General features: G+C 34.1%; 5 protein-coding genes across 6 annotated transcripts; 4 read left to right on the top strand and 1 right to left on the bottom strand.

Moving 5' to 3' along the window:
- Nucleotides 1-4,986: 4,986 nt before the first annotated feature.
- On the bottom strand, nucleotides 4,987-7,559 carry LOC127149405 (uncharacterized). Of its 2 annotated transcripts, none has more exons than XM_051084636.1 (2): nucleotides 7,488-7,559; nucleotides 4,987-7,078 (listed from the first exon to the last, which is right to left on the bottom strand). In XM_051084636.1, exon 2 carries the CDS (start codon nucleotides 6,424-6,426, stop codon nucleotides 5,122-5,124), a length of 1,305 nt encoding a protein of 434 aa, XP_050940593.1. In that variant the 5' UTR covers nucleotides 6,427-7,078; nucleotides 7,488-7,559; the 3' UTR covers nucleotides 4,987-5,121. The 2 variants fall into 2 exon arrangements, with proteins under 2 accessions (XP_050940593.1, XP_050940591.1); XM_051084634.1 differs by lacking the exon at nucleotides 7,488-7,559 and adding an exon at nucleotides 7,304-7,448.
- A 5,481-nt stretch (nucleotides 7,560-13,040) lies between these two features.
- LOC103495545 (uncharacterized) lies at nucleotides 13,041-13,555 on the top strand. The gene has a single exon (XM_008457137.3). It carries the CDS (start codon nucleotides 13,114-13,116, stop codon nucleotides 13,360-13,362), a length of 249 nt encoding a protein of 82 aa, XP_008455359.1. The 5' UTR covers nucleotides 13,041-13,113; the 3' UTR covers nucleotides 13,363-13,555.
- Nucleotides 13,556-14,430: 875 nt separating this feature from the next.
- LOC103495544 (uncharacterized) lies at nucleotides 14,431-14,977 on the top strand. The gene has a single exon (XM_008457136.3). The coding sequence runs from the start codon at nucleotides 14,494-14,496 to the stop codon at nucleotides 14,740-14,742; it is 249 nt and encodes an 82-aa protein (XP_008455358.1). The 5' UTR covers nucleotides 14,431-14,493; the 3' UTR covers nucleotides 14,743-14,977.
- Nucleotides 14,978-15,920: 943 nt separating this feature from the next.
- On the top strand, nucleotides 15,921-16,445 carry LOC103495543 (uncharacterized). Its single transcript, XM_008457134.3, has one exon. It carries the CDS (start codon nucleotides 15,994-15,996, stop codon nucleotides 16,249-16,251), a length of 258 nt encoding a protein of 85 aa, XP_008455356.1. The 5' UTR covers nucleotides 15,921-15,993; the 3' UTR covers nucleotides 16,252-16,445.
- Nucleotides 16,446-18,167: 1,722 nt separating this feature from the next.
- On the top strand, nucleotides 18,168-19,014 carry LOC103495542 (uncharacterized). The gene has a single exon (XM_008457133.3). The coding sequence runs from the start codon at nucleotides 18,669-18,671 to the stop codon at nucleotides 18,924-18,926; it is 258 nt and encodes an 85-aa protein (XP_008455355.1). The 5' UTR covers nucleotides 18,168-18,668; the 3' UTR covers nucleotides 18,927-19,014.
- The last annotated feature ends 4,042 nt before the right edge of the window (nucleotides 19,015-23,056 follow it).

Genomic DNA, 23,056 nt, shown 5'->3' with positions numbered 1-23,056 from the left:
TGAAGTTGTATAATGATCTTTCTTGTTAATTTTTTTTTTTAACATGATGTGTCAACCTCTTATTCTATTTTTAAAAAAACAAAAAAAAAAAACAAAAACTTAATTAATTTCACATTATAGCTTTAGGTGAGTAATTGGCTACAAAAAAAACCTAGATCTAGAGTCCACATGCAATAGGGCCGGGGATGAAATAAGTCATGAGCTCCACTGTTTATTTCTTTGAATTAAATTTTAATGCTAGAACTTACATGATCCTTAGATTAATGTTAATTATCATATTATTTTAGTCCATTATTGTGGATTATATTCTTCAACGTAACATCCAATTAAATCTAATTGGCTAAGTTTTCACCAACTTCAAGAGAAATTAAACCAACAATAGTAATCTAAGAATCCAATTGGTCTCTCTGTCCTTTGGCATTGTGCTATATAAATCTTTTAATTTCTTCATTGGGATATGGGAAAGATGTCTTCCAGCTATATAGTTAATTATTACTTTAAAATATTTCTAATGGCTTTGGCTTTATCCAAGTGGATGCTTGATTAACATCTATTATTTTCCCTAATCATTCTAGAAGAGTAATTTGATTTATTGGGGATAACTTTTTATCTTATTCATTCAATTGTACTATTTATCCATTAATTACCATTTTCATTTTTATTATTACTGAGGTTAATTTATTCAAATTTGTTAACTGATATATTATTCTCTAATTAAACTCCTTTTTCTTTCTTTTTGAAAAATCAATTTTAAATTTCTTGAAATGCAATTTAACCTTAATATTACTTAGAAACATTATGAGTTTCCTCTTCATATACACACACAAACACAAACAGAACTTGCATTACTATAAGAATTAATCTTTTTTTTTTAAGATTTGAGACAAATATATCTCGGTTATAATAATTTTATTCAACCACCATTCGATTCTATGATATTCTATTGTAAAGTTAAACACATCTACTAGATATAAAGTTGTTATATCTTAAATAAACACCCTTTAATTTATACTTTTCACTTTCCCTCCTGACCATTTGGTCAAACTCATATTGTGGTTTGATACTAAACTTAACTAATTAGCAAATAAGATAATAAAATCTATCTCTTTCAACTTGCATAAGATTAAAATTTATGGCCTCAAAATGGGATCCATCCATATCCAAAACCATAAACTGCTTTATACTTAAAAGAAAGATTATGTAATATCTTAACATTATATTATCTCTCATCAACATAAACAAAATCTTAGACATATACACTTCTCTTAAAAATTCGTCTATTTGGATATAACATGATTATTATTTTCTTTTAGAAAATAAGGTCAATATGATTTCTTCTTCGAGAGTGTGGAAGATGCTTTTACTTTAAAAAAATGCATTTACTAGGTGAAGATGAGCGAAGAAAAGGTGACCTTTAAACCCTCAAGGTTTTTTTGGTTCTATAAATAAAGAACTCACATGTTCTTTACTTCATCATAATCCAACCATTTTTTGGAGAGCCCACATTTGCCACTTCTAAAATCCTCTCTCTCTCTCTCTCTCTCTCTCTCTCTCTCTCTATCCCTCTAAACAACTTTGTGATAGTTTTATTCCATGGCTGGTGAGCAACAACAGTATACTAACTTCAATTCTAATTCCTCCATCAAAACTAACTTCTCTGTTTATCCTAATCATACTTCTAGTAAGTGTTCTTCTTCTTCCAAGTATCCCACCAAATTTTCTCACAATGGCTCCATCTCTCAGGGTGAGAAAGATAAGATAAAAAAGGCTGAAGAGTCTCTTCGAACCGTCATGTATTTGAGTTGTTGGGGCCCCAATTCATGACGACAATTTCTCTCCAGAAATTATTCTTGAAGGATAGAGTTGAAACATCATTGATGGAAGAAAAAATCCAATACAGTATTTCAAACTCTACGTCGAAGAGCACATGACTATGAAACTAAACATTTTGAGATCATATGTGTTTCAACTGTTATCGACATCGACGAAACATCCATATTGTGACAGGTGTTATTCATTTTAACTTCTGATTTTTTTTTTTCTTTTAAGGCTTTGTTAGTACAATTTAGTGGTGGATCGAAAGGGAGAATGGTGCATTGGAAGCTATCGAGCCGGAAATGATGGTGATTTAATTTTGAGTGTCTAACTTTGATACTCCACGAGCCAATCTTTTTGTAGTCATTGATTTGATTATTTTGTGCCTCATTTTTGACTTCTTATTGTTCACACGAGATTTCAGGAGAAATTTAATTCGTGGAATCGAACTTTGTATTGATTTATGTATTGTGGATACAATCTCTAATATTTACTCCTTTGATTCTTTCTCTCGAATACGAAAAATAAAATTTATAACTTCGTGGTCTTCGATCTTCAAGAAGTTGTAACTACAAGTCAATTCAAGCTTCAATCTTCTGGAATTCAAGGAAAGTTTGATCTTCCAAGTCTTCGATCTTTCAGAAGGTTGATTTTGAGGTTGATGATAACTTGCGCGTCTTGAGAGTCTTCAGAAGTTTTTGTCTTCAATTCTTCAGAGCTTCGATTCTTCTCTTCAATCAAAGGTCCCCCCAAGATGAATGAGAATGTCTCTATTTATAGAGAATCTCGATGGGCTTTAGGTGGGCTTGGGCCCATTTGCTTGTTGGGCGGGCTTAGGCCTGGGCCCATCTGCTTGTTGGGTTTGGGCTTGGACCCATCTGCTTGTTGGGCTTGAGCTTGGACCTGTTTTCTTGACAGGCTTAGGCTCGGACCCATTTGCTCGATCGGTTTGGGCTTGGATCCATTTGCTTGGTGGGCTCGAACTCGACCCACTTATTTGCGCAAGCTCGGGTCCATTATTTCTTTGGCCCAATTTTTTTTAGGGCCTTGAACTAGGTTGGGTATGAGAAAACTTGACTACCTAAATCCAATCAAATTATAATTATCTCAATTTTGCTGTGATGACGTGGCGTGATTTAATTGGTCAAAATTTCCTGTTCAACAAATGCCCCCTTTCGAGATTTGTACACGTGTATGGGTGGATGAATCTCGAAAATGATAAGCTGAAACAAAAAATACAAGTGATCTTGTTCTTGACTTTTGCTCCAGTTAATATGTTGAATTAATCAAACTATGCGTTTGGACATAAGTTTGATTAAAAATGAAGTTTTGATACAGCCCAATATCAAATTTGTAGTGAATTTTGATTTTAATTCACAATTTATTTATTTATTTTGGAATATAGCCAAAACTTGAATGAAATTGAACTTTTTCTTTTTTACCAATGAATTTAATGGAAGGATTGAGACTTAACATTTATAAAATTGGAATATTGCCAATTCATCAAAATATGAATTTAAGTCAAAGTTTTTTTTTTTTTTTTTTTTTTGCATATTCTCTTAATTTGAATTTTTAGCGAATTGGGATAAAATTTGAAAAGTTTGCCCATTTTTTTTTACTTCATTTCAAATCCATTTATGATTTGGGATAAAATTTAAACATTTTTTTTTAATAGATGAGAAAAGAAAATCGGGGGATTTTTTTTTTCCAAGATTTGAGGTTTTTTTTTTTTTTTTTTTTTTAAGGTTTAATTATGAAGAGGATATGGGAGGGATAAGACTTGAAATTTTTTTAACGCTTTTAAAAAAACAGAATGTCATTTTTTTTCTTAATTAATCTTTAAAAAAAACAATAGAGGAGGTTTTTTTTCTTTTTTTTTTTATTTAATAAAGGAAAAGAATAGAGGAGGTTAGGAATTCTCTCCTATAATCTCACCTAATCTAACTATTTGTTAAGAAGATTTTTATTTAGTTTGTTGAGAAAAGATTTGATTTGCTACCTTCCATCCTTTATAAATAGGGAAGAAGCTTGCAAACAAAATTCACACCAATTCATCTTCTCTAACTTTTTTTTCATTGCATATGTGTTTGATCCTCCAATTCTTTTTCTTTATTTGGGAGAGAAAAAAATCCGATGTGCTTCTTTTTTTTTTTTCATGATTTGGAAGAAGAGGTGATAGATGAAAAAAAAAACAGATTTTTTTTTCATTCAATTGGTAAGAAAGAGCACAGATGAAGAAGAAAAAGGAGACAGAGAAGAGAGAAAAAACCCCCCCTTTTTTTTTTTAAATTTTGGAGAGATTTCTTTTCTTTTCTTTTCTTTTTTTTTTTCTTTTCTTATTTCTTTTTTTCTTTTCTTCTATTTCTTTTCTTTTCTTTTCTATATATATATATATATATATATTTTTTTTTTCTTTTTCATTTTTTGTTTTTTTTTCTTACTTCTTTTTTTTTCAATTACTTTTTCCCCTTTTTTTTTCACATTTTGATCTTTTTTTTTCAATATACATATATGTTTTTTTTTTTTTTTTTACATTTTTACTCCTTTTAGTTTAGTTTTGTTTTTCTTTGTTTACTTTTATTTCATTTTCATTTTTTTTCTTCCTGTCCTTTCTTTTTTTAACTTTTTTTTTTGTTTTTTTTTTTTAGAAAAAGTTTTCTTTTCTCTCTTTTTTTTTAAATCGTTTTGTTCTAACATTTTTTTTTTCAAGTTTTTTTTTAGTTACTTTCTTTTTAAAACTTTTTTTTTTCTTTTCTTGTTTTTTTCTCTCTCTCTTTTTTTTTATGCGGCAGATGTAGTTCTTTTTTTTCTTTTTTCTTTTTTTCATCGTTTTCCTTTTCTTTTATTACCGTTTATCTTTTTCCATTTTTCTTTCCTTTTTTTTTATTATCTTTTTCTTGTTCTTTTTTTTTCATTTTTTTTCCAATTTTTTCAATTTTTTTCTTTTTTTTATTATCTTTTTCTTTCTTTCTTTCTTTTTTCTACAATTTTGTTAAAAAGAAAATTCAACCATTTTGTCCCCATTTTTCCAAACTTTTTCTTTTGCAATTTTTTTTTTTACCCCAATGTTTTTTAACAATTTTTTTTTTTTACTTACTTACCCTTCTTTTTCATAGGAGTGAAGCTAAACCCTTTTTTTTTTCCACAAATTCTTTTTTCATACGAGTGAAGTGTGTAGATGATGCGCTTGAACAAATTTGAGGATCGAGATGCCGCTTGAACAAATTTGAGGATGGATTGCCGCTTGAACAAATTTGAGGATGATTGTTCTATCGACTACACCGCATGGAGACGATGATGATTGTTCTATCGACTACACCGCATGGAGACGATGATGATTGATCGAGTGTGCCGCATTGAAGATGGAGTTGATGATGATTTCGCTGCGCTGCCTTGAAGATGAAGATGATGATGGTTTCGCTGCACTGCTTTGGAGATGAAGATGATGATGAAGATCCTCTCGGCAACATATGTGAGATGAAGATGATGATGAATATCCTCTCGGCTGCAACATATGTGAGATGAAGATGATGATGAAGATCCTCTCGGCTGCAACATTTGTGAGATGAAGATGATGATGAAGATCCTCTCGGCTGCAACATTTGTGAGATGAAGATGATGATGAAGATTCTCTCGGCTGCAACATATGTGAGATGAAGATGATGATGAAGATCCTCTCGGCTGCAACATATGTGAGATGAAGATGATGATGAAGATCCTCTCGGCTGCAACATATGTGAGAAGATGAAGATGATGATGAAGATCCTCTCGGCTGCAACATATGTGAGATGAAGATGATGATGAAGATCCTCTCGGCTGCAACATATGTGAGATGAAGATGATGATGAAGATCCTCTCGGCTGCAACATATGTGAGAAGATGAAGATGATGATGAAGATCCTCTCGGCTGCAACATATGTGAGATGAAGATGATGATGAAGATCCTCTCGGCTGCAACATATGTGAGATGAAGATGATGATGAAGATCCTCTCGGCTGCAACATATGTGAGATGAAGATGATGATGAAGATCCTCTCGACTGCAATATATGTGAGATGAAGATGATGATGAAGATCCTCTCAGCTGCAACATATGTGAGAAGATGAACATGCTGATGAAGATCCTCTCGGCTGCAACATATGTGAGAAGATGAAAATGATGGTGGAGATTCTCTTGGCTACAACATATGTGAGAAGATGAAAATGAGATGATGATCCTCTCGACTGCAACATATGTGAGAAGATGAAAATGATGATGATGATCCTCTCGGCTGCAACATATCTGAGAAGATGAAGATGATGATCCTCTCGGCTGCAACATATGTGAGAAGATGAAGATGATGATTTTCTCGGCTGCAACATTTGTGAGAAGATGAAGTTGATGATTTCCTCCGCTACAACACATTGAAGATGAAGATGATGATCCTCTCTGTTGCAACACATTGAAGATGATGATGATGGTGAAGATCCTCCCAGCTGCAACATATTTGAAGGGACGACCTTCTCGACAGCAACATATTTGAGACGACGACATCCTCGTCTCAATATATATGAGACGACGACTTTCTCGGCTACAATATACTTGAGACAAAAATCTTTTTGGCTGCAACATATTTGAGACGACAATCTTCTCGGTTGTAACATATTTGAGACGATGATCTTCTCTGCTTCAACATATTTAAGAACGGCAATCTTCTGAGCTGCAACATATTTTAGGGGACGACCTTCTCGACGATAATATATTTGAGACGACGACATCCTCGGCTGCAACATATATGAGACGACGACCTTTTTGGCTGCAACGTATTTGAGACGACAATCTTCTCGGTTGTAATATATTTGAGACGATGATCTTCTCTGCTACAACATATTTAAGAACGATAATCTTCTCAGCTGCAACATATTTGAGACGATGATCTTCTTGGTTGTAACATATTTGAGACGACGATCTTCTCAGCTGCAACATATTTAAGAACGACAATCTTCTCAGCTGCAACATATTTGAGGGGACAACCTCCTCGGCGACAACATATTTGAGACAACGACATCCTCGGCTGCAATATATATGAGACGACGACTTTCTGGGTTGCACGAGACAACGACATTCTCAGCTACAATATACTTGAGATAAAAATCTTTTTGGCTGCAACATATTTGAGACGACGATCTTCTCGGTTGTAACATATTTGAGACGATGATCTTCTCTGCTGCAACATATTTAAGAACAACAATCTTCTCAGCTGCAACATATTTGAGGGGACGACCTTCTCGACGGCAACATATTTGAGACGACGACATCCTCGGCTACAATATATATGAGACGACGACTTTCTCGGCTACAATATACTTGAGACAAAAATCTTTTTCGCTGCAACATATTTGAGACGACGATCTTCTCGGTTGTAACATATTTGAGATGACGATCTTCTCAGCTGCAACATATTTAAGAACGACAATCTTCTCAGCTGCAACATATTTGAGGGGACGACCTCCTCGGCGGCAACATATTTGAGACGACGACATCCTCGGCTGCAATATATATGAGACGACGATTTTCTCGGCTACAATATACTTGAGACAAAAATCTTTTTGACTGCAACATATTTGAGACGACGATCTTCTCAGCTGCAAGAGCGACAATCTTCTCAGCTGCAACATATTTGAGGGGACGACCTCCTCGGCGGCAACATATTTGAGACGACGACATCCTCGGCTGCAATATATATGAGACGACGACTTTCTCGGTTACAATATACTTGAGACAAATCTTTTTGGCTGCAACATATTTGAGATGATGAAGATGAAGATTCTCTCGGCTGCAACACATGGGAGAAGATGAAGATGAAGATCCTCTTGGGCACAACACATGGAAAGATCCTTGTCTGCAACATATCAAAGAGGAGTAGAGTTCGCTGGTCAACATTTTGGAGAAGAGGCGAAACCGCACCTTACGAAGGTAAACAATTAAACATCTCTGTTGTCACAAAAGAGGCCACAGAGGCGCTAGCTACGGTTCAAAAGAGCCTGAACGCTACACGCGAAGAATTTAAGAACTTCAAGTGGAGGCTTTAACTTTGCCCCCTTTGCCCCCATTCTTTTTTTTTTTTTTAGTTGTATTCTTGTAAATACAAGAATTTGTTGAATGGTGATGAGAATGTTCTTATTCTGGTGTGACTGCTCCTAAATTTCATTTTATACTGTTTACGCATCATTTACTATGCGCTTACATCATCACAATGAAGAATAATATTTTTTTTTTTACGTGCGACTGAACTTAAAGTGAATTTTAAGCTGCCTACGTACCCTTTTTATAACATAGGGATCAAGTCATAACGTAGTTCAATTTTTTTTTTTTTTTTTTTTTTTTTTTTGCCATTCACCTTTTAATCTCTTGTGGGCTAGGAGCACCATGCAGTTTAGGCTCTTGCAATAAGGAGCTTTGCATATTTAACAGTTTTTATTTTCAACAAGAATTTGTTCGTCTCCTTCGTTTGTAGGATTGGTGAAGATAATAAATCTTGGTTTCACAGTCAAGGAACATTTTGTATTTATGTCAACAAACAACTTCCTCTTCATGCGTGACGGGGCACAACTGTGAATCTTATCGTCATCATTTTCTTCACGAAATGGTTTTGTCTTCGAAGATTTCATCTCTCTTTGTTGTTGATCATTTGTCATCTTTAGACGATCAAAAACAGATGTTGAAGGTCGATCTTTCTTCGATGTGGAGATACTCAGCCTTTTGAAAGTTGAAGTTCGAGTGTAAATAAATGTTGGACATTGGTTTTCCTCTTCTTTCGTGGCCATACTTAATCTTTGAAAGATTGAAGATCGAGTAGTTGAAGGCTTGATACGATCAAAGACAGAGGTCCTTTGATTAATTTCATTTGAATTGTTGACTTCTTTAGAAGATCCATAATTGTTGTCGACTTCTACTATGCTGGCAGCATGACATGCAGTGACTTCAAGTATTTCTTCTGGATGATCCTCAAGGAAACTTCTTGGGAGGAATTCTGCCAAAGTTATCGATCGTCGAAGTTGGAGGAAGTCCTCATCTTTTCCTTTTATGGGCTTAGGATTCCACCTCTTCTTGTTCCTTCTTCCTTTCTTTTTATAGGAGATGCTTCCTTTTGCATACTTTTGATGGAATCACGACTCCTTTTGAATGGAATTTGGTTGTCTCCCTTTTTGACGAGTGACTGTTATCCGTCCTTCGCCATCATCTTTACCATGCGCTTCTTTATTTTGGGAGTTTATCGCCACGATCCTTTGTTGGAATAGAACAAGTATGGGTGCAGAAGTCCCAAATTAAATCAAGCTTTTTCTTTGATCATCAAGTTGTGTTAATGGCGGAACATTTGAAGTCATCTCGATCGCAACATGATTCGTCTGAGCTACTTCATCAATATCTAGCTCGATCTTCTTTTCACGAGCCAACTTTAGAATTAGCTCTTTCAACATGAAACACTTTTCAACAGGGTGACTAATGACTCGATGATACTTGCAGTAGTTAGGATCATCTACTTTTCTTGCTTGTTCTGGTCGTTTGCATTCTGGCAGTTGAATAAGTTGGTTCTCTAGCAACTGCTCTAACATGTTTGCAACATCAGAGTCAGGAAATGGATAAACTTTTTCCTGTCTTTCTTTAAGAGTTGACTGTCGCTTTTCATCGCCATCATGCTTTCTTTCAATTTTTGTTTCTTTTCTTTTAGAGAAAGATTTGAAAGGAGTTGCATGAACAACCATTGACTCTTTTATGACACTATTTGCAATCTTTTTAGTGTCATCAAGTTCATTCTTGTCACTCCTCGATTTTGGAATCAAGAAATCTTTTGCTCCTCTATTGGCGATACTCAATTCCATATCATGGGCACGAGTCGCCAACTCTTCAAACGTGCGAGGTTTTATTCCCTGTAAAATATAAAGAAGTCCCCAATGCATGCCTTGGGTGCACATCTCCACTGCAGACAGTTCGGTGAGTCGATCCTTACAGTCAAGACTCAGAGCTCTCCATCGGTTGATGTAGTCAATGACTAGTTCTCCCTTTTGTTGTCTTGTGTTTGTCAACTCCATCATGCTGACGATACGTCGGGTGCTATAGAAACGGTTGAGAAAGTCCCTCTCAAGTTGCTCCCAATTATCAATGGATTCAGGTTCCAGATCGATGTACCAGTCGAAGGCATTTCCTTTGAGAGTTCGAACGAACTGTTTGACCAATAAATCTCCTCGCGTACCAGCAGTTTCACATGTTTCGATGAAGTGAGCAACATGTTGTTTTGGGTTGCCTTTTCCATCAAACTGTTGGAACTTGGGAGGTTGGTATCCATTCGGCATTCTGAGATTGTCGATCCTCTTCGTATATGGTTTGGAGTACAAGGAGAAAGTTTGAGCAGGTCCACCATATTGCGTTTTGATGGAGCTTGCAATCATCTCCTGTAATTGTTGAACAGACAACGATGCAATTGAGGTCGAATTTTGTGGTTGACTTTCTTGCATAACTGCCTTCCCTTTGTCAGTATTCTTGACAGTATGTTTATGACTTGATTCAGCAGCATCACAACTTTCAATGTGATTCTTTAGAAATGCAATCTCATAATCCCTTTCTTCCACCACCTTCATGAGCATGTTCACCTTCTTTTCAAGCTCTGCCATTCTATTTTCACTTGTATCCACGTTAGTTACCATAACTGACATTATATTTGGCTGTGGAACCTCCTCGTTTGAGCACTCAGACAACGAGTTGTGTTCATCAACCGCAGGATTCTCTTTGATTACAATTCCACCTTTTGGTGGCTTAGAGATTTGCTCCCAAATATTCTTTGCAACTTCAAAAGGAGGCATATCTTCAGATGACTGAATCTCCCTTGAGCGGCTACGGGTGTTTGGCCGTTTGCCGATGTCACTGAGAGCTTTGGAAGTGTTGCCTTGAGATGTCATGCTTTTCTTTGGATGTTCTTCGAAAAGAGAAAGAGATGAAAGGTAGAGATGGTCCCACTGGGCGTGCCAAATTGTTCGCACGAGATTTCAGGAGAAATTTAATTCGTGGAATCGAACTTTGTATTGATTTATGTATTGTGGATACAATCTCTAATATTTACTCCTTTGATTCTTTCTCTCGAATACGAAAAATAAAATTTATAACTTCGTGGTCTTCGATCTTCAAGAAGTTGTAACTACAAGTCAATTCAAGCTTCAATCTTCTGGAATTCAAGGAAAGTTTGATCTTCCAAGTCTTCGATCTTTCAGAAGGTTGATTTTGAGGTTGATGATAACTTGCGCGTCTTGAGAGTCTTCAGAAGTTTTTGTCTTCAATTCTTCAGAGCTTCGATTCTTCTCTTCAATCAAAGGTCCCCCCAAGATGAATGAGAATGTCTCTATTTATAGAGAATCTCGATGGGCTTTAGGTGGGCTTGGGCCCATTTGCTTGTTGGGCGGGCTTAGGCCTGGGCCCATCTGCTTGTTGGGTTTGGGCTTGGACCCATCTGCTTGTTGGGCTTGAGCTTGGACCTGTTTTCTTGACAGGCTTAGGCTCGGACCCATTTGCTCGATCGGTTTGGGCTTGGATCCATTTGCTTGGTGGGCTCGAACTCGACCCACTTATTTGCGCAAGCTCGGGTCCATTATTTCTTTGGCCCAATTTTTTTTAGGGCCTTGAACTAGGTTGGGTATGAGAAAACTTGACTACCTAAATCCAATCAAATTATAATTATCTCAATTTTGCTGTGATGACGTGGCGTGATTTAATTGGTCAAAATTTCCTGTTCAACACTTATTTCAAGAAAATTAAACCTTGAACTAATTGAATTAATTAATTAATATTGTTATATATACACATACATACATAGAGAGAATCAATTAAAATTGGTATTAATATTTCATTAAATTGAAAAGAGACGAGCATAAACCAACTGATAAATAACACAAAAATCAATTATCAAAAACGTTAAAAAGTACATGTCTCATAACTGTCCGAAAACCCCATCATAAAATATTTGTTGCACAGAAAACGAAGGTAAAAAGGTTCAAAGAGTTTTACTATCTTGTTAGGGTGGACAAAATCAAAACACAAATAAAATAAAATTAGGTTATATCGACGGGCTTAGTTTGATTTTTTTTTTTTAATTGTAAATCGTATGTGTTAACAATTTAAGAAAATGAAACCAAATATATATATATATATATATATATATATATATATATATATATATATATATATATATATATATATGTTTTTGGAGTATGGTCACCCTCTCTTTCTTCACTTTCATAGGTCATTTTTTATAGCAACAACACAATCTAAGGCTCATCTTTGTTGCAATGTCGTTAAAGGATTGTCTTCGTAGTAGCAACATCAAGCCTTCCTGTCACAATAGTCACTGTCAAGTGTTGCCCTCGTTGCCTTTGCAGTATTATCGACCATCGTCTCGTTGCAGCAGTCGTGTCATATCAACCATCAACACAAGAGAGTTCAAATATTGTGCTAAAAAACCAAATTGAGAAGAGAATTAAATCGACATCTCAGTTTTTATGTTTTATTGAACACTAGTTAAATCTTCTATAAAACCCACAAATTGGTTTAATTTGATACTTCACTAGACTTAAGATCAAAATAACCGAAATGAATACCCCTTCTTAGGTTTTCTCCAAACATCGGAAAGGAAGACTATAACTAATCATTTTTTAATTAAAGATATCATGTTTTTTTCTTTTTTTTTTGGTAAATATAAGAAAATCATTTTGAATATTTTTGGTAAGGTCATTGTCATTTTTTTTTCGTAGTAGATATTAAAAATTTCCAATTAGGTTATTTAAAGATTAATAAATTTTGTTAATAAAAGGTTTTGTATTTTTTTAATATAATTGAAGCCAAAAAGATAATTAGAGATTAAGATTTAAAAGAAAAAACGCGGAACGTGGCGAGCTGGATTTATGAATCCGTTGTTTTCCGTTTCCCACAATCCAGGGGGAGAAAAACCAAGGTGGTATTTACTATTTCATTTCCAATGTCCAACTTTATCGGATATATATATATATATCACCCAATAATTTTGAGCTACTCAAAACCCAATTATACCCCCTCCACTTAAAATCCCCAAACGCGGTATTAAGGGGCAATTAAGTCTATTTACTAAAAAAAAGCAACCCAACAAAAAGCAAAACCAGGGGCAGTTTGTTTGTTTGTTTTGTTTGTTTTGTTGTGTATATAAAAGAGAACCCAACACCCCTTCATTTCAACCAACAAAAATTCAAATCCAAGAAGCAAAATATTGAGAAATTTTTATAGTGAAAAAAAAGGAAAATGAGTTCGTCAACAAGAGCTTTGGTTGTAGCAGCCACCGTGGGCGTCGTGGAAGCACTGAAGGATCAAGGAATATGCCGGTGGAATCATCTGTTAAGATCGGCGCACCACTACGCTAGAAACCATGTCCGGTCTATTTCTCAGGCTAAGAAGCTTTCCTCCGCCGTGCCTTCCGCCAACCGCTTCCAACAGTCGGAGGAATCTCTGAGGACGGTCATGTATCTTAGTTGTTGGGGTCCTAATAACTGAGCGCAACTCAACAAACCGTCCATAGATTACTCTCCGGTTTTGACCGGCGCTGGTCAGTTTTCGGATCGTGATCGTAATCAATTGTAGACGGTTGGGCCGCCTGTTTTCATTTTTTATTTTGGAAGGATTGTAAAAGCAATTCACTTAATTATTTAATACAATTGAAACAAAGAGAGCTTCTTCAGCACTTTAATTTCCGTTGCACGTTAATTATTTTCTTTATTAACTGGGATCAATTTTCATTCTAATTAATTAAACTCTATATCCACCTCTATCTATTGTAAAAGAAAACATGAACATAGATATTGTAAACTCCTAATTTTATCAAATTATACTCTAAATTTGTTGTTGCCATTTTAATAATTAATTTCAATTAAATAAAGCTATGCTCAAAGTTTGAATCACTTTACCAATTAACCGTTGGAAAAAGATCATAAATATCAAGTCCTATCGTCGATGTAAGTCTATTACATTTACAAAAGTTTTGGTTGAACTATATAAATTCAAGATGCTGGAATGCATAAATAATAGTTTATATAAATCTTCTTGAAGAAAAAAACAAGAAAAACTAAAGGAGATTAATGTTAAAGTTATAAAGTAGCTAAATATAATAATTTAACAAAGTTATGCAATTACCTTCCGGAAGTAATAATTTAACAAAGATTAAGAGAATTAGTGTACTGCATAACAAAGTTATGTTTTTTATTTGGTTTAATGTGAATCAAATGTTAATAATAAGAAAGAAGAGGAAGAAGAAGATAGTTGGGATCTGGTGAGTGCAATCCACTATCCACTAGACCACTGGTTTGCTCTAGAAATTCCAAGGTTGTATGAGACACGTGGAAATGAAAATGTTAAACCGTGTGCCATCAAATCCCAATCCTACCCCTTTCACATCCGTCTCCAAAAGTCAGTTTCAAGGGACAATTATGTCCATTTACAAAAAAAAACAATACATCATGTTGGGTCCCACCCCACTTACCACCGGGAAAAAACAAACAGACCAAAACCGGAGGCTTCTATTCCAAAGGCTGCGACCGCCTATGTATAAAAACCACCACTTCACAATCAAATTTCACCAACAAAATTTGGAATTGAAAAGCGATTATTGTAGAGAGAAGAAAGAAGAAAATGAGTTCATCAACAAGAGCGTTGATCGTAGCGGCCACCGTCGGCGTTGTGGAGGCACTTAAGGATCAAGGAATTTGCCGGTGGAATCATATCTTAAGATCGGCGCATCACTACGCCAGAAACCATGTTGGGTCTATTTCTCAGGCTAAGAAATTCTCCTCCGCCGTGTCTTCCGCCAACCGCCTCCAACAGTCGGAGGAATCTCTCAGAACAGTTATGTATCTTAGCTGTTGGGGTCCTAATAACTGAACCCACCTGAATCTTTCATCCAACCAGATACTCCGGTTGGACTGGCGGCTTTCCGAGTCAAAAAAGACATTGCTGTCCGGTTTTGGAGCACTTGAGCTCACTTTTATCTTCCTCCCTTCATCAGTTTGTAATTGTAATTAAATGTTTAATGGAGGATTTGGGAGCTAGTCTGATTCTTTCAACAACTGTAAACCCAATATTTCCCTTTATTAATACCGGATTATTGATTATTGAACATTTTAGCTTTTTTCCACTTTTCATTACCAAATTATTATTTGGATTCAACTGCGTATTCAGAAATAATTGCGTTGACGGAGTTTTATAATTGACTAAAAGTAATCTGAAAAAGAAAAAAAGAGAGGAAGAAAATGGACTTCAATAACTTAGGTTGGGTGACAATTTAACTACTAAATTAGTCACTGATAATAGAGCATAAAGTTGAGGTTCGTCGATGCTTGAATCTATTAATTTTTTAATTGGACTAAATTTAGTAATCAGAGAGCATCCCATTTATCATCCATCTACCGGTGATCACACCTGCAAAATATTTTAGTAAATATCATCCATCTATCTGTCAATAAGCTAGCTGTGAGGAAATGTTATGTTAGTTACTGGTTAATCAACATTTAACAATACAAATCTATCAAGGATGAAATTACCTCTGGATCATGTTGGAAATTACTCTCAATTTTTCATTTTAAAAAAGAAATTATTTGGTAAAATTATCAGAAATGTTAATTAGCAAGATTTTAAAATCTAAACCATATTATAAAATATTATATTTTATTATATTTTGGTTTTAAATTAAAAAATATATATAAATGATGTAATATTAATAAATTAATTGGAAAAGGAAGTTGTGAGATGACAACGCTACCCCTTTTGTACAATGTTCTCTCCTTTTTCACAAAGAGCGGCAGAATGGTCACTCTGGAGTCCAACGCCTCCGGTTTAGAAAAAGGCGGTTTGATCTCAGAATTCCCCTCCCCCGCACACGTCCACGCGGAAACCACGTGCAGATTCTACCTTGTATAAAACGAAAAGCCCAACTCTACCCTCTCACCCCACTAAGAAAACACCGGTTTCGAGGGGCAACATCGTCCAGTAAAGAAAAGAGAATCCAGCCCGTCCACCGAAATAAAAAAACCAGGGGGCAGTTTCGAAATATATAAACAGCTCAACCCCATTGCACAATCAAGTTCGAAAACCGCAAAACTTTGAGAATTGAAGGGAAAAAGGAAGACGAAAAGAATGAGTTCATCAAGAAGGGCCTGGATTGTAGCCGCCAGTGTGGGCGTGGTGGAAGCATTAAAGGATCAAGGAATTTGCCGATGGAATCACACCATTAGATCGGCACATCAATACGCTAGAAACCATGTCAGATCGGTGCCTCAGGCCACTAGATTGACTGGCTCCTCCGCCGCCGTGGTTTCCAGCAAGCCACAGCAGAAGCAATCGGAAGAATCTTTGAGAACCGTCATGTATTTGAGCTGTTGGGGTCCCAATTAAAGTCCCCTTTTGTTCAAGATTTAGAGTCTGATACTAAAATCAGCCGCCGCCAGAGAGGATCTCGGCGAGGCTTTATAATTCCCTCTTGAACCACAGTGGGGTTGGGCGAAAAAAATCGCCGGTAGGGGATTTGTACTGTAACGATGTATATGAATTGGGTATTTGGTGTCAATGGAAATCATACAATTACCGGACTTGTTCAGTTCTCACTCCTTTTTATTTTCTTGCACAATAATTTTGATTTCTCGTTCTTCCACGAAAAGAGAGAGAGAAACCAATGGAACATGTGAACAATCAAAATTTGGGAGTTAGAGAGAATTTTGTTTTCTTGGCCAAAGAGGTTGATGAGAGAATTATAGAATATCAAAATTTAGTGTGAACGATTAGACACAAAAGCTTGATTAGAGTCGATCATACATTTGGAAGAATGGGTGATTGTGTGTCTCTGGAACATCAGGATTGTGTGGAATTTCACCAATTTCAAATGAATTTTGATGAATAGTTTACAAATCTAAATCATTTGTAGCAGTAGATTTTTAACTTTATTTTCCTTTTCAATTACCATTCTAACATGAATTTTTAACTATATTCATTTTAAACACAAATTCCACCTAATAACAACTTTTTAGATTAAACAGAACTCCACCCTTCAACTATATTTACTAGCAAAACAACCCTGAGTGAATATTTTCACAATTTACATTGATAAAAGAAAAAAAGGAACAACTACAATAGCAACTAATTATTTTGTTTGGAGAAGTCAGCAATAAAGTAATTAACTAATTCGATTGGATCTTAACATCAACCAAAATCATTCTTTCTATACAAATTATTGATAACTTCCAAATCATGAGAGTCCATCTCAAGTGGCGGATTGGTCTCGGATCACTCATACTCTACCATGGCCTAGCCCCCTCCAAATAGCTTCAAACCTTCAACATACTAATACTCCAACACTAGAAAAGACTCCTGCTTTGCTACCTATAAAAATTGGAGAGATCTTCCTGATCAACAACAATTCATCTGACTCACCCCAAGCCTTTCTCCTTAGACCAAGTGTTGCATCGGCATTCACATCTTTAATGGAGAACAACAAAAAACAAGTGTTTATGTGTGTAAAGAAACTGTCGATGCAGAGTCGTTATATACTTCTTCCCCCATGTCTTTGCCCTCACCCCAACATCCAAGTATGGACATCTATATATTGAGCTCGTAAGAAAGGCAAGATCAGACAGTACTCCTTATGCCTCCTTCCCAACTCTTTAGAAAGACAAAATCAAAAGTGTGGTTTAGTTTTTTTTAAGTGTTATATTTGTTCAAAGCCTATAGACAAGTCAAAGCTCATAAGATACTGGGAGGTGACACAAAAGAACATGTGTCCCAAAAAACCAAAGTCGCTCTCTTCAAGCTTTTGGTCATACCAATTGAGCTAATAAATATGGCAACCGAGTTGCTCTCCGTTCTGACACTGTACAACATCGAGCATTAGAAACTATTATAATAACTTCGATGTTACATATAACTAAAGGGCGAGTGTTAGTGAAATGACCTATAAATAACTCACCTAGCAAAAATAAGTTTTTTATCTTAATAATTTCTGGAATATTTATCTAAAGTATAGATAATGTACTATTTTAAACATCAAGAGTGTGACAAGTTATTCAATACCGCGTGATGCAAGAATCTTTTGTGCAGATCCGAGACCAAGCCAAGGAAATATGTCTATACGTCTAAAGTTAAAACCTTACTTAGCAACAATGAGAGTGAATGAGATTTCAGAGACAAAAAGATTACTTAGAAATTATTCAACACTCTCGTAAATTAAAATTTTATTGAATATAAAATTGAAAGTTAAGGATGTCTATTAAAAAAAAAAAAAGAAAGGAAAAACTATGAGTACACAAACAATATATGAAATAATAATGTATATATAATGTAAACAACACGAGTCATATCAGTCATATCCGAAGGTGTCTCAACATTGACACGCACTACAAAGTTAAAGTAGCAATCCGATCTCTATGAATAAAAAAATTAAAAGCAAATAAACAAACAGTATGGGATAACGTGATACTAAAGTAAAGGAGACTTATTCATCCATCCACATACAATGGATGGATGATAAAAACAAAAGAAAAACAATTTAACGTTACGAATCCAATTCCAAGCACGAAATTTTGTCACTGGCAGCGGTTTCTCAAAACCCTAAAAACTCTACCCCTCCACTCTCCACGTGTCCCTGAAGGCCATTTATGTCCATTATTCCAACCACTGGAAAACAAAACAAAACCTGGGGGCGCTGTTTTTCCATCTATAGTAATCTAATCTAATCTAATCTCTGATACAGTTCTATATATAATCAGCAAATCCCAATTCATTTCCAAGCATCCAAATTTCAAACACAGAGATAACCAAAAATGAGTTGTTCCAGAAAAGGTTGGGTTGTAGCCGCAAGTGTTGGAGTGGTGGAGGCTTTGAAAGATCAAGGGATTTGCCGATGGAATCATACCATTAGATCCCTTCAACAATACGCTAAAAATCATGTTCGATCCATTTCTCAGGCTAAGAAGCTTTCTTCTCCCTCCGCTGCCACCGTTTCCGATCACAGATGGAAGCAGTCCGAGGAATCTTTGAGGACTGTCATGTACTTGAGCTGTTGGGGCCCTAATAACTGATCATTTCTTTACTCTATTACATTACTATTGTGTATATGTATATATATCCACTTCAATTCAAAATCAATGGAAGAGTTTTTCTTAATCATTTTTTCTTTTTTGGTTTTTAATTTTATTTAATAATTTAATGAATTGAGTTGTCATGATCATCAGAGAGATTTGCAAATCTTAAAAGATGGTTTGAAGTCTTAATCAATTTTTGGAGATTATACATCACATCATCTTTCGTTTATTTACTAATTAATATCTTTTGTGAGTTGTGAAATTTATCAAGTTTAGGTGCAGATTTGTCAACTCCATATAGTTTTATTAATTTGTTATCTATGCAATTGAAAATTCATAAATTTATTTGATAATTAATTTCGAACTTTAGAAGTTTAGACCAAATTTATGAATTAAACTTATTTTTTAGAAAATAAAAATTTGGTTAGATTACATTATTTTAGAAGATAAGTTTTGGGTTTAGAAGATAAGTCTTAATCAATTTTCTCAATTATTTTTAAACTATTTCAATTAAATAAGTGATTAAAGTCAAATATAGCCAAAATTTTTAATACTTAACATATGAAGTCTATACTTTTCAATAAAGCCCAAAGTTTTTCTCTGCTAGAAAAATTAAACTAGATTAGTGTAATTTTAATATAATTAGTGTAATCTATTATATATATAGATTAAACTAATTGGTCTAAGACACACATTCAGACATAGACATATAATAAGTGAGAATCCCACCACCACAGAAAATTATGACAAGGACTAAGTGGATTTTTTTAGGCAAATCAGTTTGATGAGCACTAAGTTTTTTCTATTGAATTTATCATTTGTTTACTTAATCTCTACTCATCTTTTCCCTTGGATTCATTTCGATTATTCAAATGTATTTATATAGTGGTCGATTTTCTTCACTTGTTTACTCTTTTAAATGGTTAGATTAAATATTTAAATCGTTTAGAATCTTTTATCTGAGATCTATTAAAACTTAATTATACAAAAAGTTTGCATTGTTGAATCATACAATTTTATTAACATATCAAAGGTAGTTAAGTAGACATATCACTTGAAATAAATTATTCCTTTTTAAAGTATTAAGTAATAGAACCCACAATCTTAAGTTAAGACATAATCAAAATAGAGTCAATAGCACACCCAAGGGACTTAATAAAGAACAAGAAAAATGGCATACTCTTCCTTAAGTCACTACTCAATCTAAATATCGAATTTAACATTTTAGTATATATGTTAAGAGTATTTCTCAAAACTCAAACTAAAAAAAATTCAATTATCAAAAGTTTTCTTTCTTCCTAAACCTTTAGATAATAATTTAATGGTTTGCTCAGAAAGGATGAAAACTCATCTAAGAAATTATAAGAAAAACAAACCCTTTTTTTTTTTTTTTTTTGTTCTTTCTAAATTAACATTTCCTTTTAATTAGTATAATTTGGAGTTAATTTTAATCTATTCATTAATAAAAATGAGAGAAAATAGAAAACTAATTACAAAAATACGTTAGATTTAGATTGTACGAATTGAGAATCATATGTTGGAAGAAAAATCCAACAGTTGTACGTAATATTTCTGTTTGCATTGCGGCAGTAGAGTTAAGAGGAACACACATAAACACACGATAAGATTTAGTAAACAGAAAAATCCATGGGTGGTAACCGAGTGGTTTCCTTCCCAATACTTTGGGCTCATAATTATTTAAATTTGACAAAAAAACCCAAGTGAATTATATTTGGAGGAATGGCTCCACATTTCTCACTTTTACCCTCACTCTTCACCGAAAATACACACAATCAACAAGGACAATTCTGTCAATTTCAATATCATCTCCACTATGGTAAAAGAAAAAAAGTGCAAAACCCACCAATATTCGTAGACATTAGTTTGTCAATGATTAGCCTGAGGTTTTGGTTATATTCTATAGGCCATGAAACAAAACCCCCATCACTATAAATAACAAACCATCCTCACCTTTTCCCTTTAACCTTAATCTCATCAAAAAAAAAAAAAAAAAAAAAAAAAAAAAAAAAAACTCAGACAAGAAAAATGTGTGCCGGAAAAAGTTGGACTACGGCGGCGGCGGCGAGTATAGGGGCGGTGGAGGCTTTGAAAGATCAAGGGCATTTATGGAGGCTGAATAATAAGTATGGTGTGAGGGCAATTTCGTCTCATCACAACAAGCTTTCTTCTTCTTCTTCTTCTTCTTCGAATTCTTCAGCTTCTGTAATGGCGGATTCTAGTGAAGTTAAAAGGGAATTAGATCATAGTAAGCCCAAACAGTCTGAAGAATCTCTTAGAACTGTTATGTACTTGAGTTGTTGGGGTCCTTATTGATCTAGCTAATTAATAATTTTCATCCTCAATTAATTTAGAGCTAGCTTTTTAATAGTACAACAACTTTAGGCTGAAGATCCGAATCTCTAATCTTATGGTTGATAATGTATGTCTTTATAAGAAATAATGGATTTGGATTATGCTGTGTTGAGAAAATTGTTGTTTATTCAAATTTCATTTTATAAACTATGGTTGTCAAAATAATAATAAGTTGCATCAAAATGTTAATAAGGTTGTGTGCATGTTAGAACAAAAGTCGGTCAAAGCTTATATATACTTGAATATGACCAGAAATTAAGTAAATTAATTGAAGTACATGAGAAAGTTTAAATATACTAATCATACTACAATATGTCTAATTAGCCAAATTACTCAAACAACTTTGAAATCACATTGATTTGAAGATGCGATCACATTAAATGTTATTCTCTTCACACATTAAATGTTATTCAACTACCCTTGAGATTGACAACTTATATATCCAAAACCATTATATCAGAAAAATTGATACTAAGTAACTTGATGTTGTTAGAAATGTTCATTCTTTTCTATAAGGAGAAAGCAAGAATTTTCTAGAGAAAAAGTTCCATAAGTTAACCAAGGACAGGACCAAGAAATTTTCTATCTCCATCCCACTCTATTTTCCATCCTCATTGTGTGTTTGCCATTTTGTTATTATTATTTATTTACATTTTAAGTTTTATTGTTTAGTGACTTATAAAGCCCTAAACTCGTTTGAATGAAATATTTAAATTTATTTAACTTTTTTTTATTAGAAAATTTGAGTAATTTTCCTTCAAATTCAAATTGACTCTATAAATAAAATTAATTTAATAAAAAAATGTTAACTATTTACTATATATATCTACTCTCACCACACAAAAAAAAAAAAAAGAGGATTATTAAAGGCAAATAAAACAAGTGAATTATAGAAGACTAACACAGTAATTCATTGCGTAGAAGTTAATTATTAAGCAAAATTCAAAGAAACCATCGTAAATAAGTTTTAACCTAACCCTAAGTTTTTAACACAAACATCTCATATTGCTAAACTAAACCATATGATAGTACAAAATAAAGCATTTTGTTGTTTTTTCTAAGAAAGAAAAGAAAAAATTAGAGCATGGGTTGGGTATTGGGGATGGAAATTTGGAGATGAGATCAATTCAATTCAATTCCAAGTTCATCTCCCTTATCTTGAATGTCCTTTTTATTTATGATAATAATAAAAGACATTAATATAATGTCCTATTATTATCCCCACTTCCATAAAAGACAAGAAAAGACTGCATTATTGTGGCTTACTATAAACTGGCCCCCATTACATTGATTGACAACCACTAAAGTTACTTTTATTTTAGCCTCCCTTTCCCTTTTTTATTTTTTCTACAAATTAAACTAAACTTTATAATTAGCATTATGGAGAATCAATTATACTTCTTTTTTTACTTTCTTTTCAATAAATAGCAAATAAAGTAAATGTAGTCCAATTCAGAATCTTAAGTCCCATCTTATAAGGCACCATAAGAGCCAAAATGTCCTTCTCCTCCACCATTATCCACCGTAGGAACAGGACAATACAATGGCATTTGAGTCATTTACACACACAAAGCAAAACCACAGGCAATGAGGTTTCGGGTTTTCCTAAATTCCATTGGCCAATCAATTAATATATGGCCCAATAATATTTTTTATTTTAAAACTTTTTAAAAAAATCCCACACCTTTTTTCTAATTAATTACTAAAAAAAAAAATTCATGTTGGGATTTATCTTGAATTTCTTCTAAAAGAAT

This window comes from Cucumis melo, chromosome 1 (assembly GCF_025177605.1).
Source record: "Cucumis melo cultivar AY chromosome 1, USDA_Cmelo_AY_1.0, whole genome shotgun sequence".
Taxonomy (NCBI): domain Eukaryota; kingdom Viridiplantae; phylum Streptophyta; class Magnoliopsida; order Cucurbitales; family Cucurbitaceae; genus Cucumis; species Cucumis melo.
Note: the sequence above shows the minus strand (reverse complement) of the source record. Positions and strands in the feature narration are given on the sequence as shown.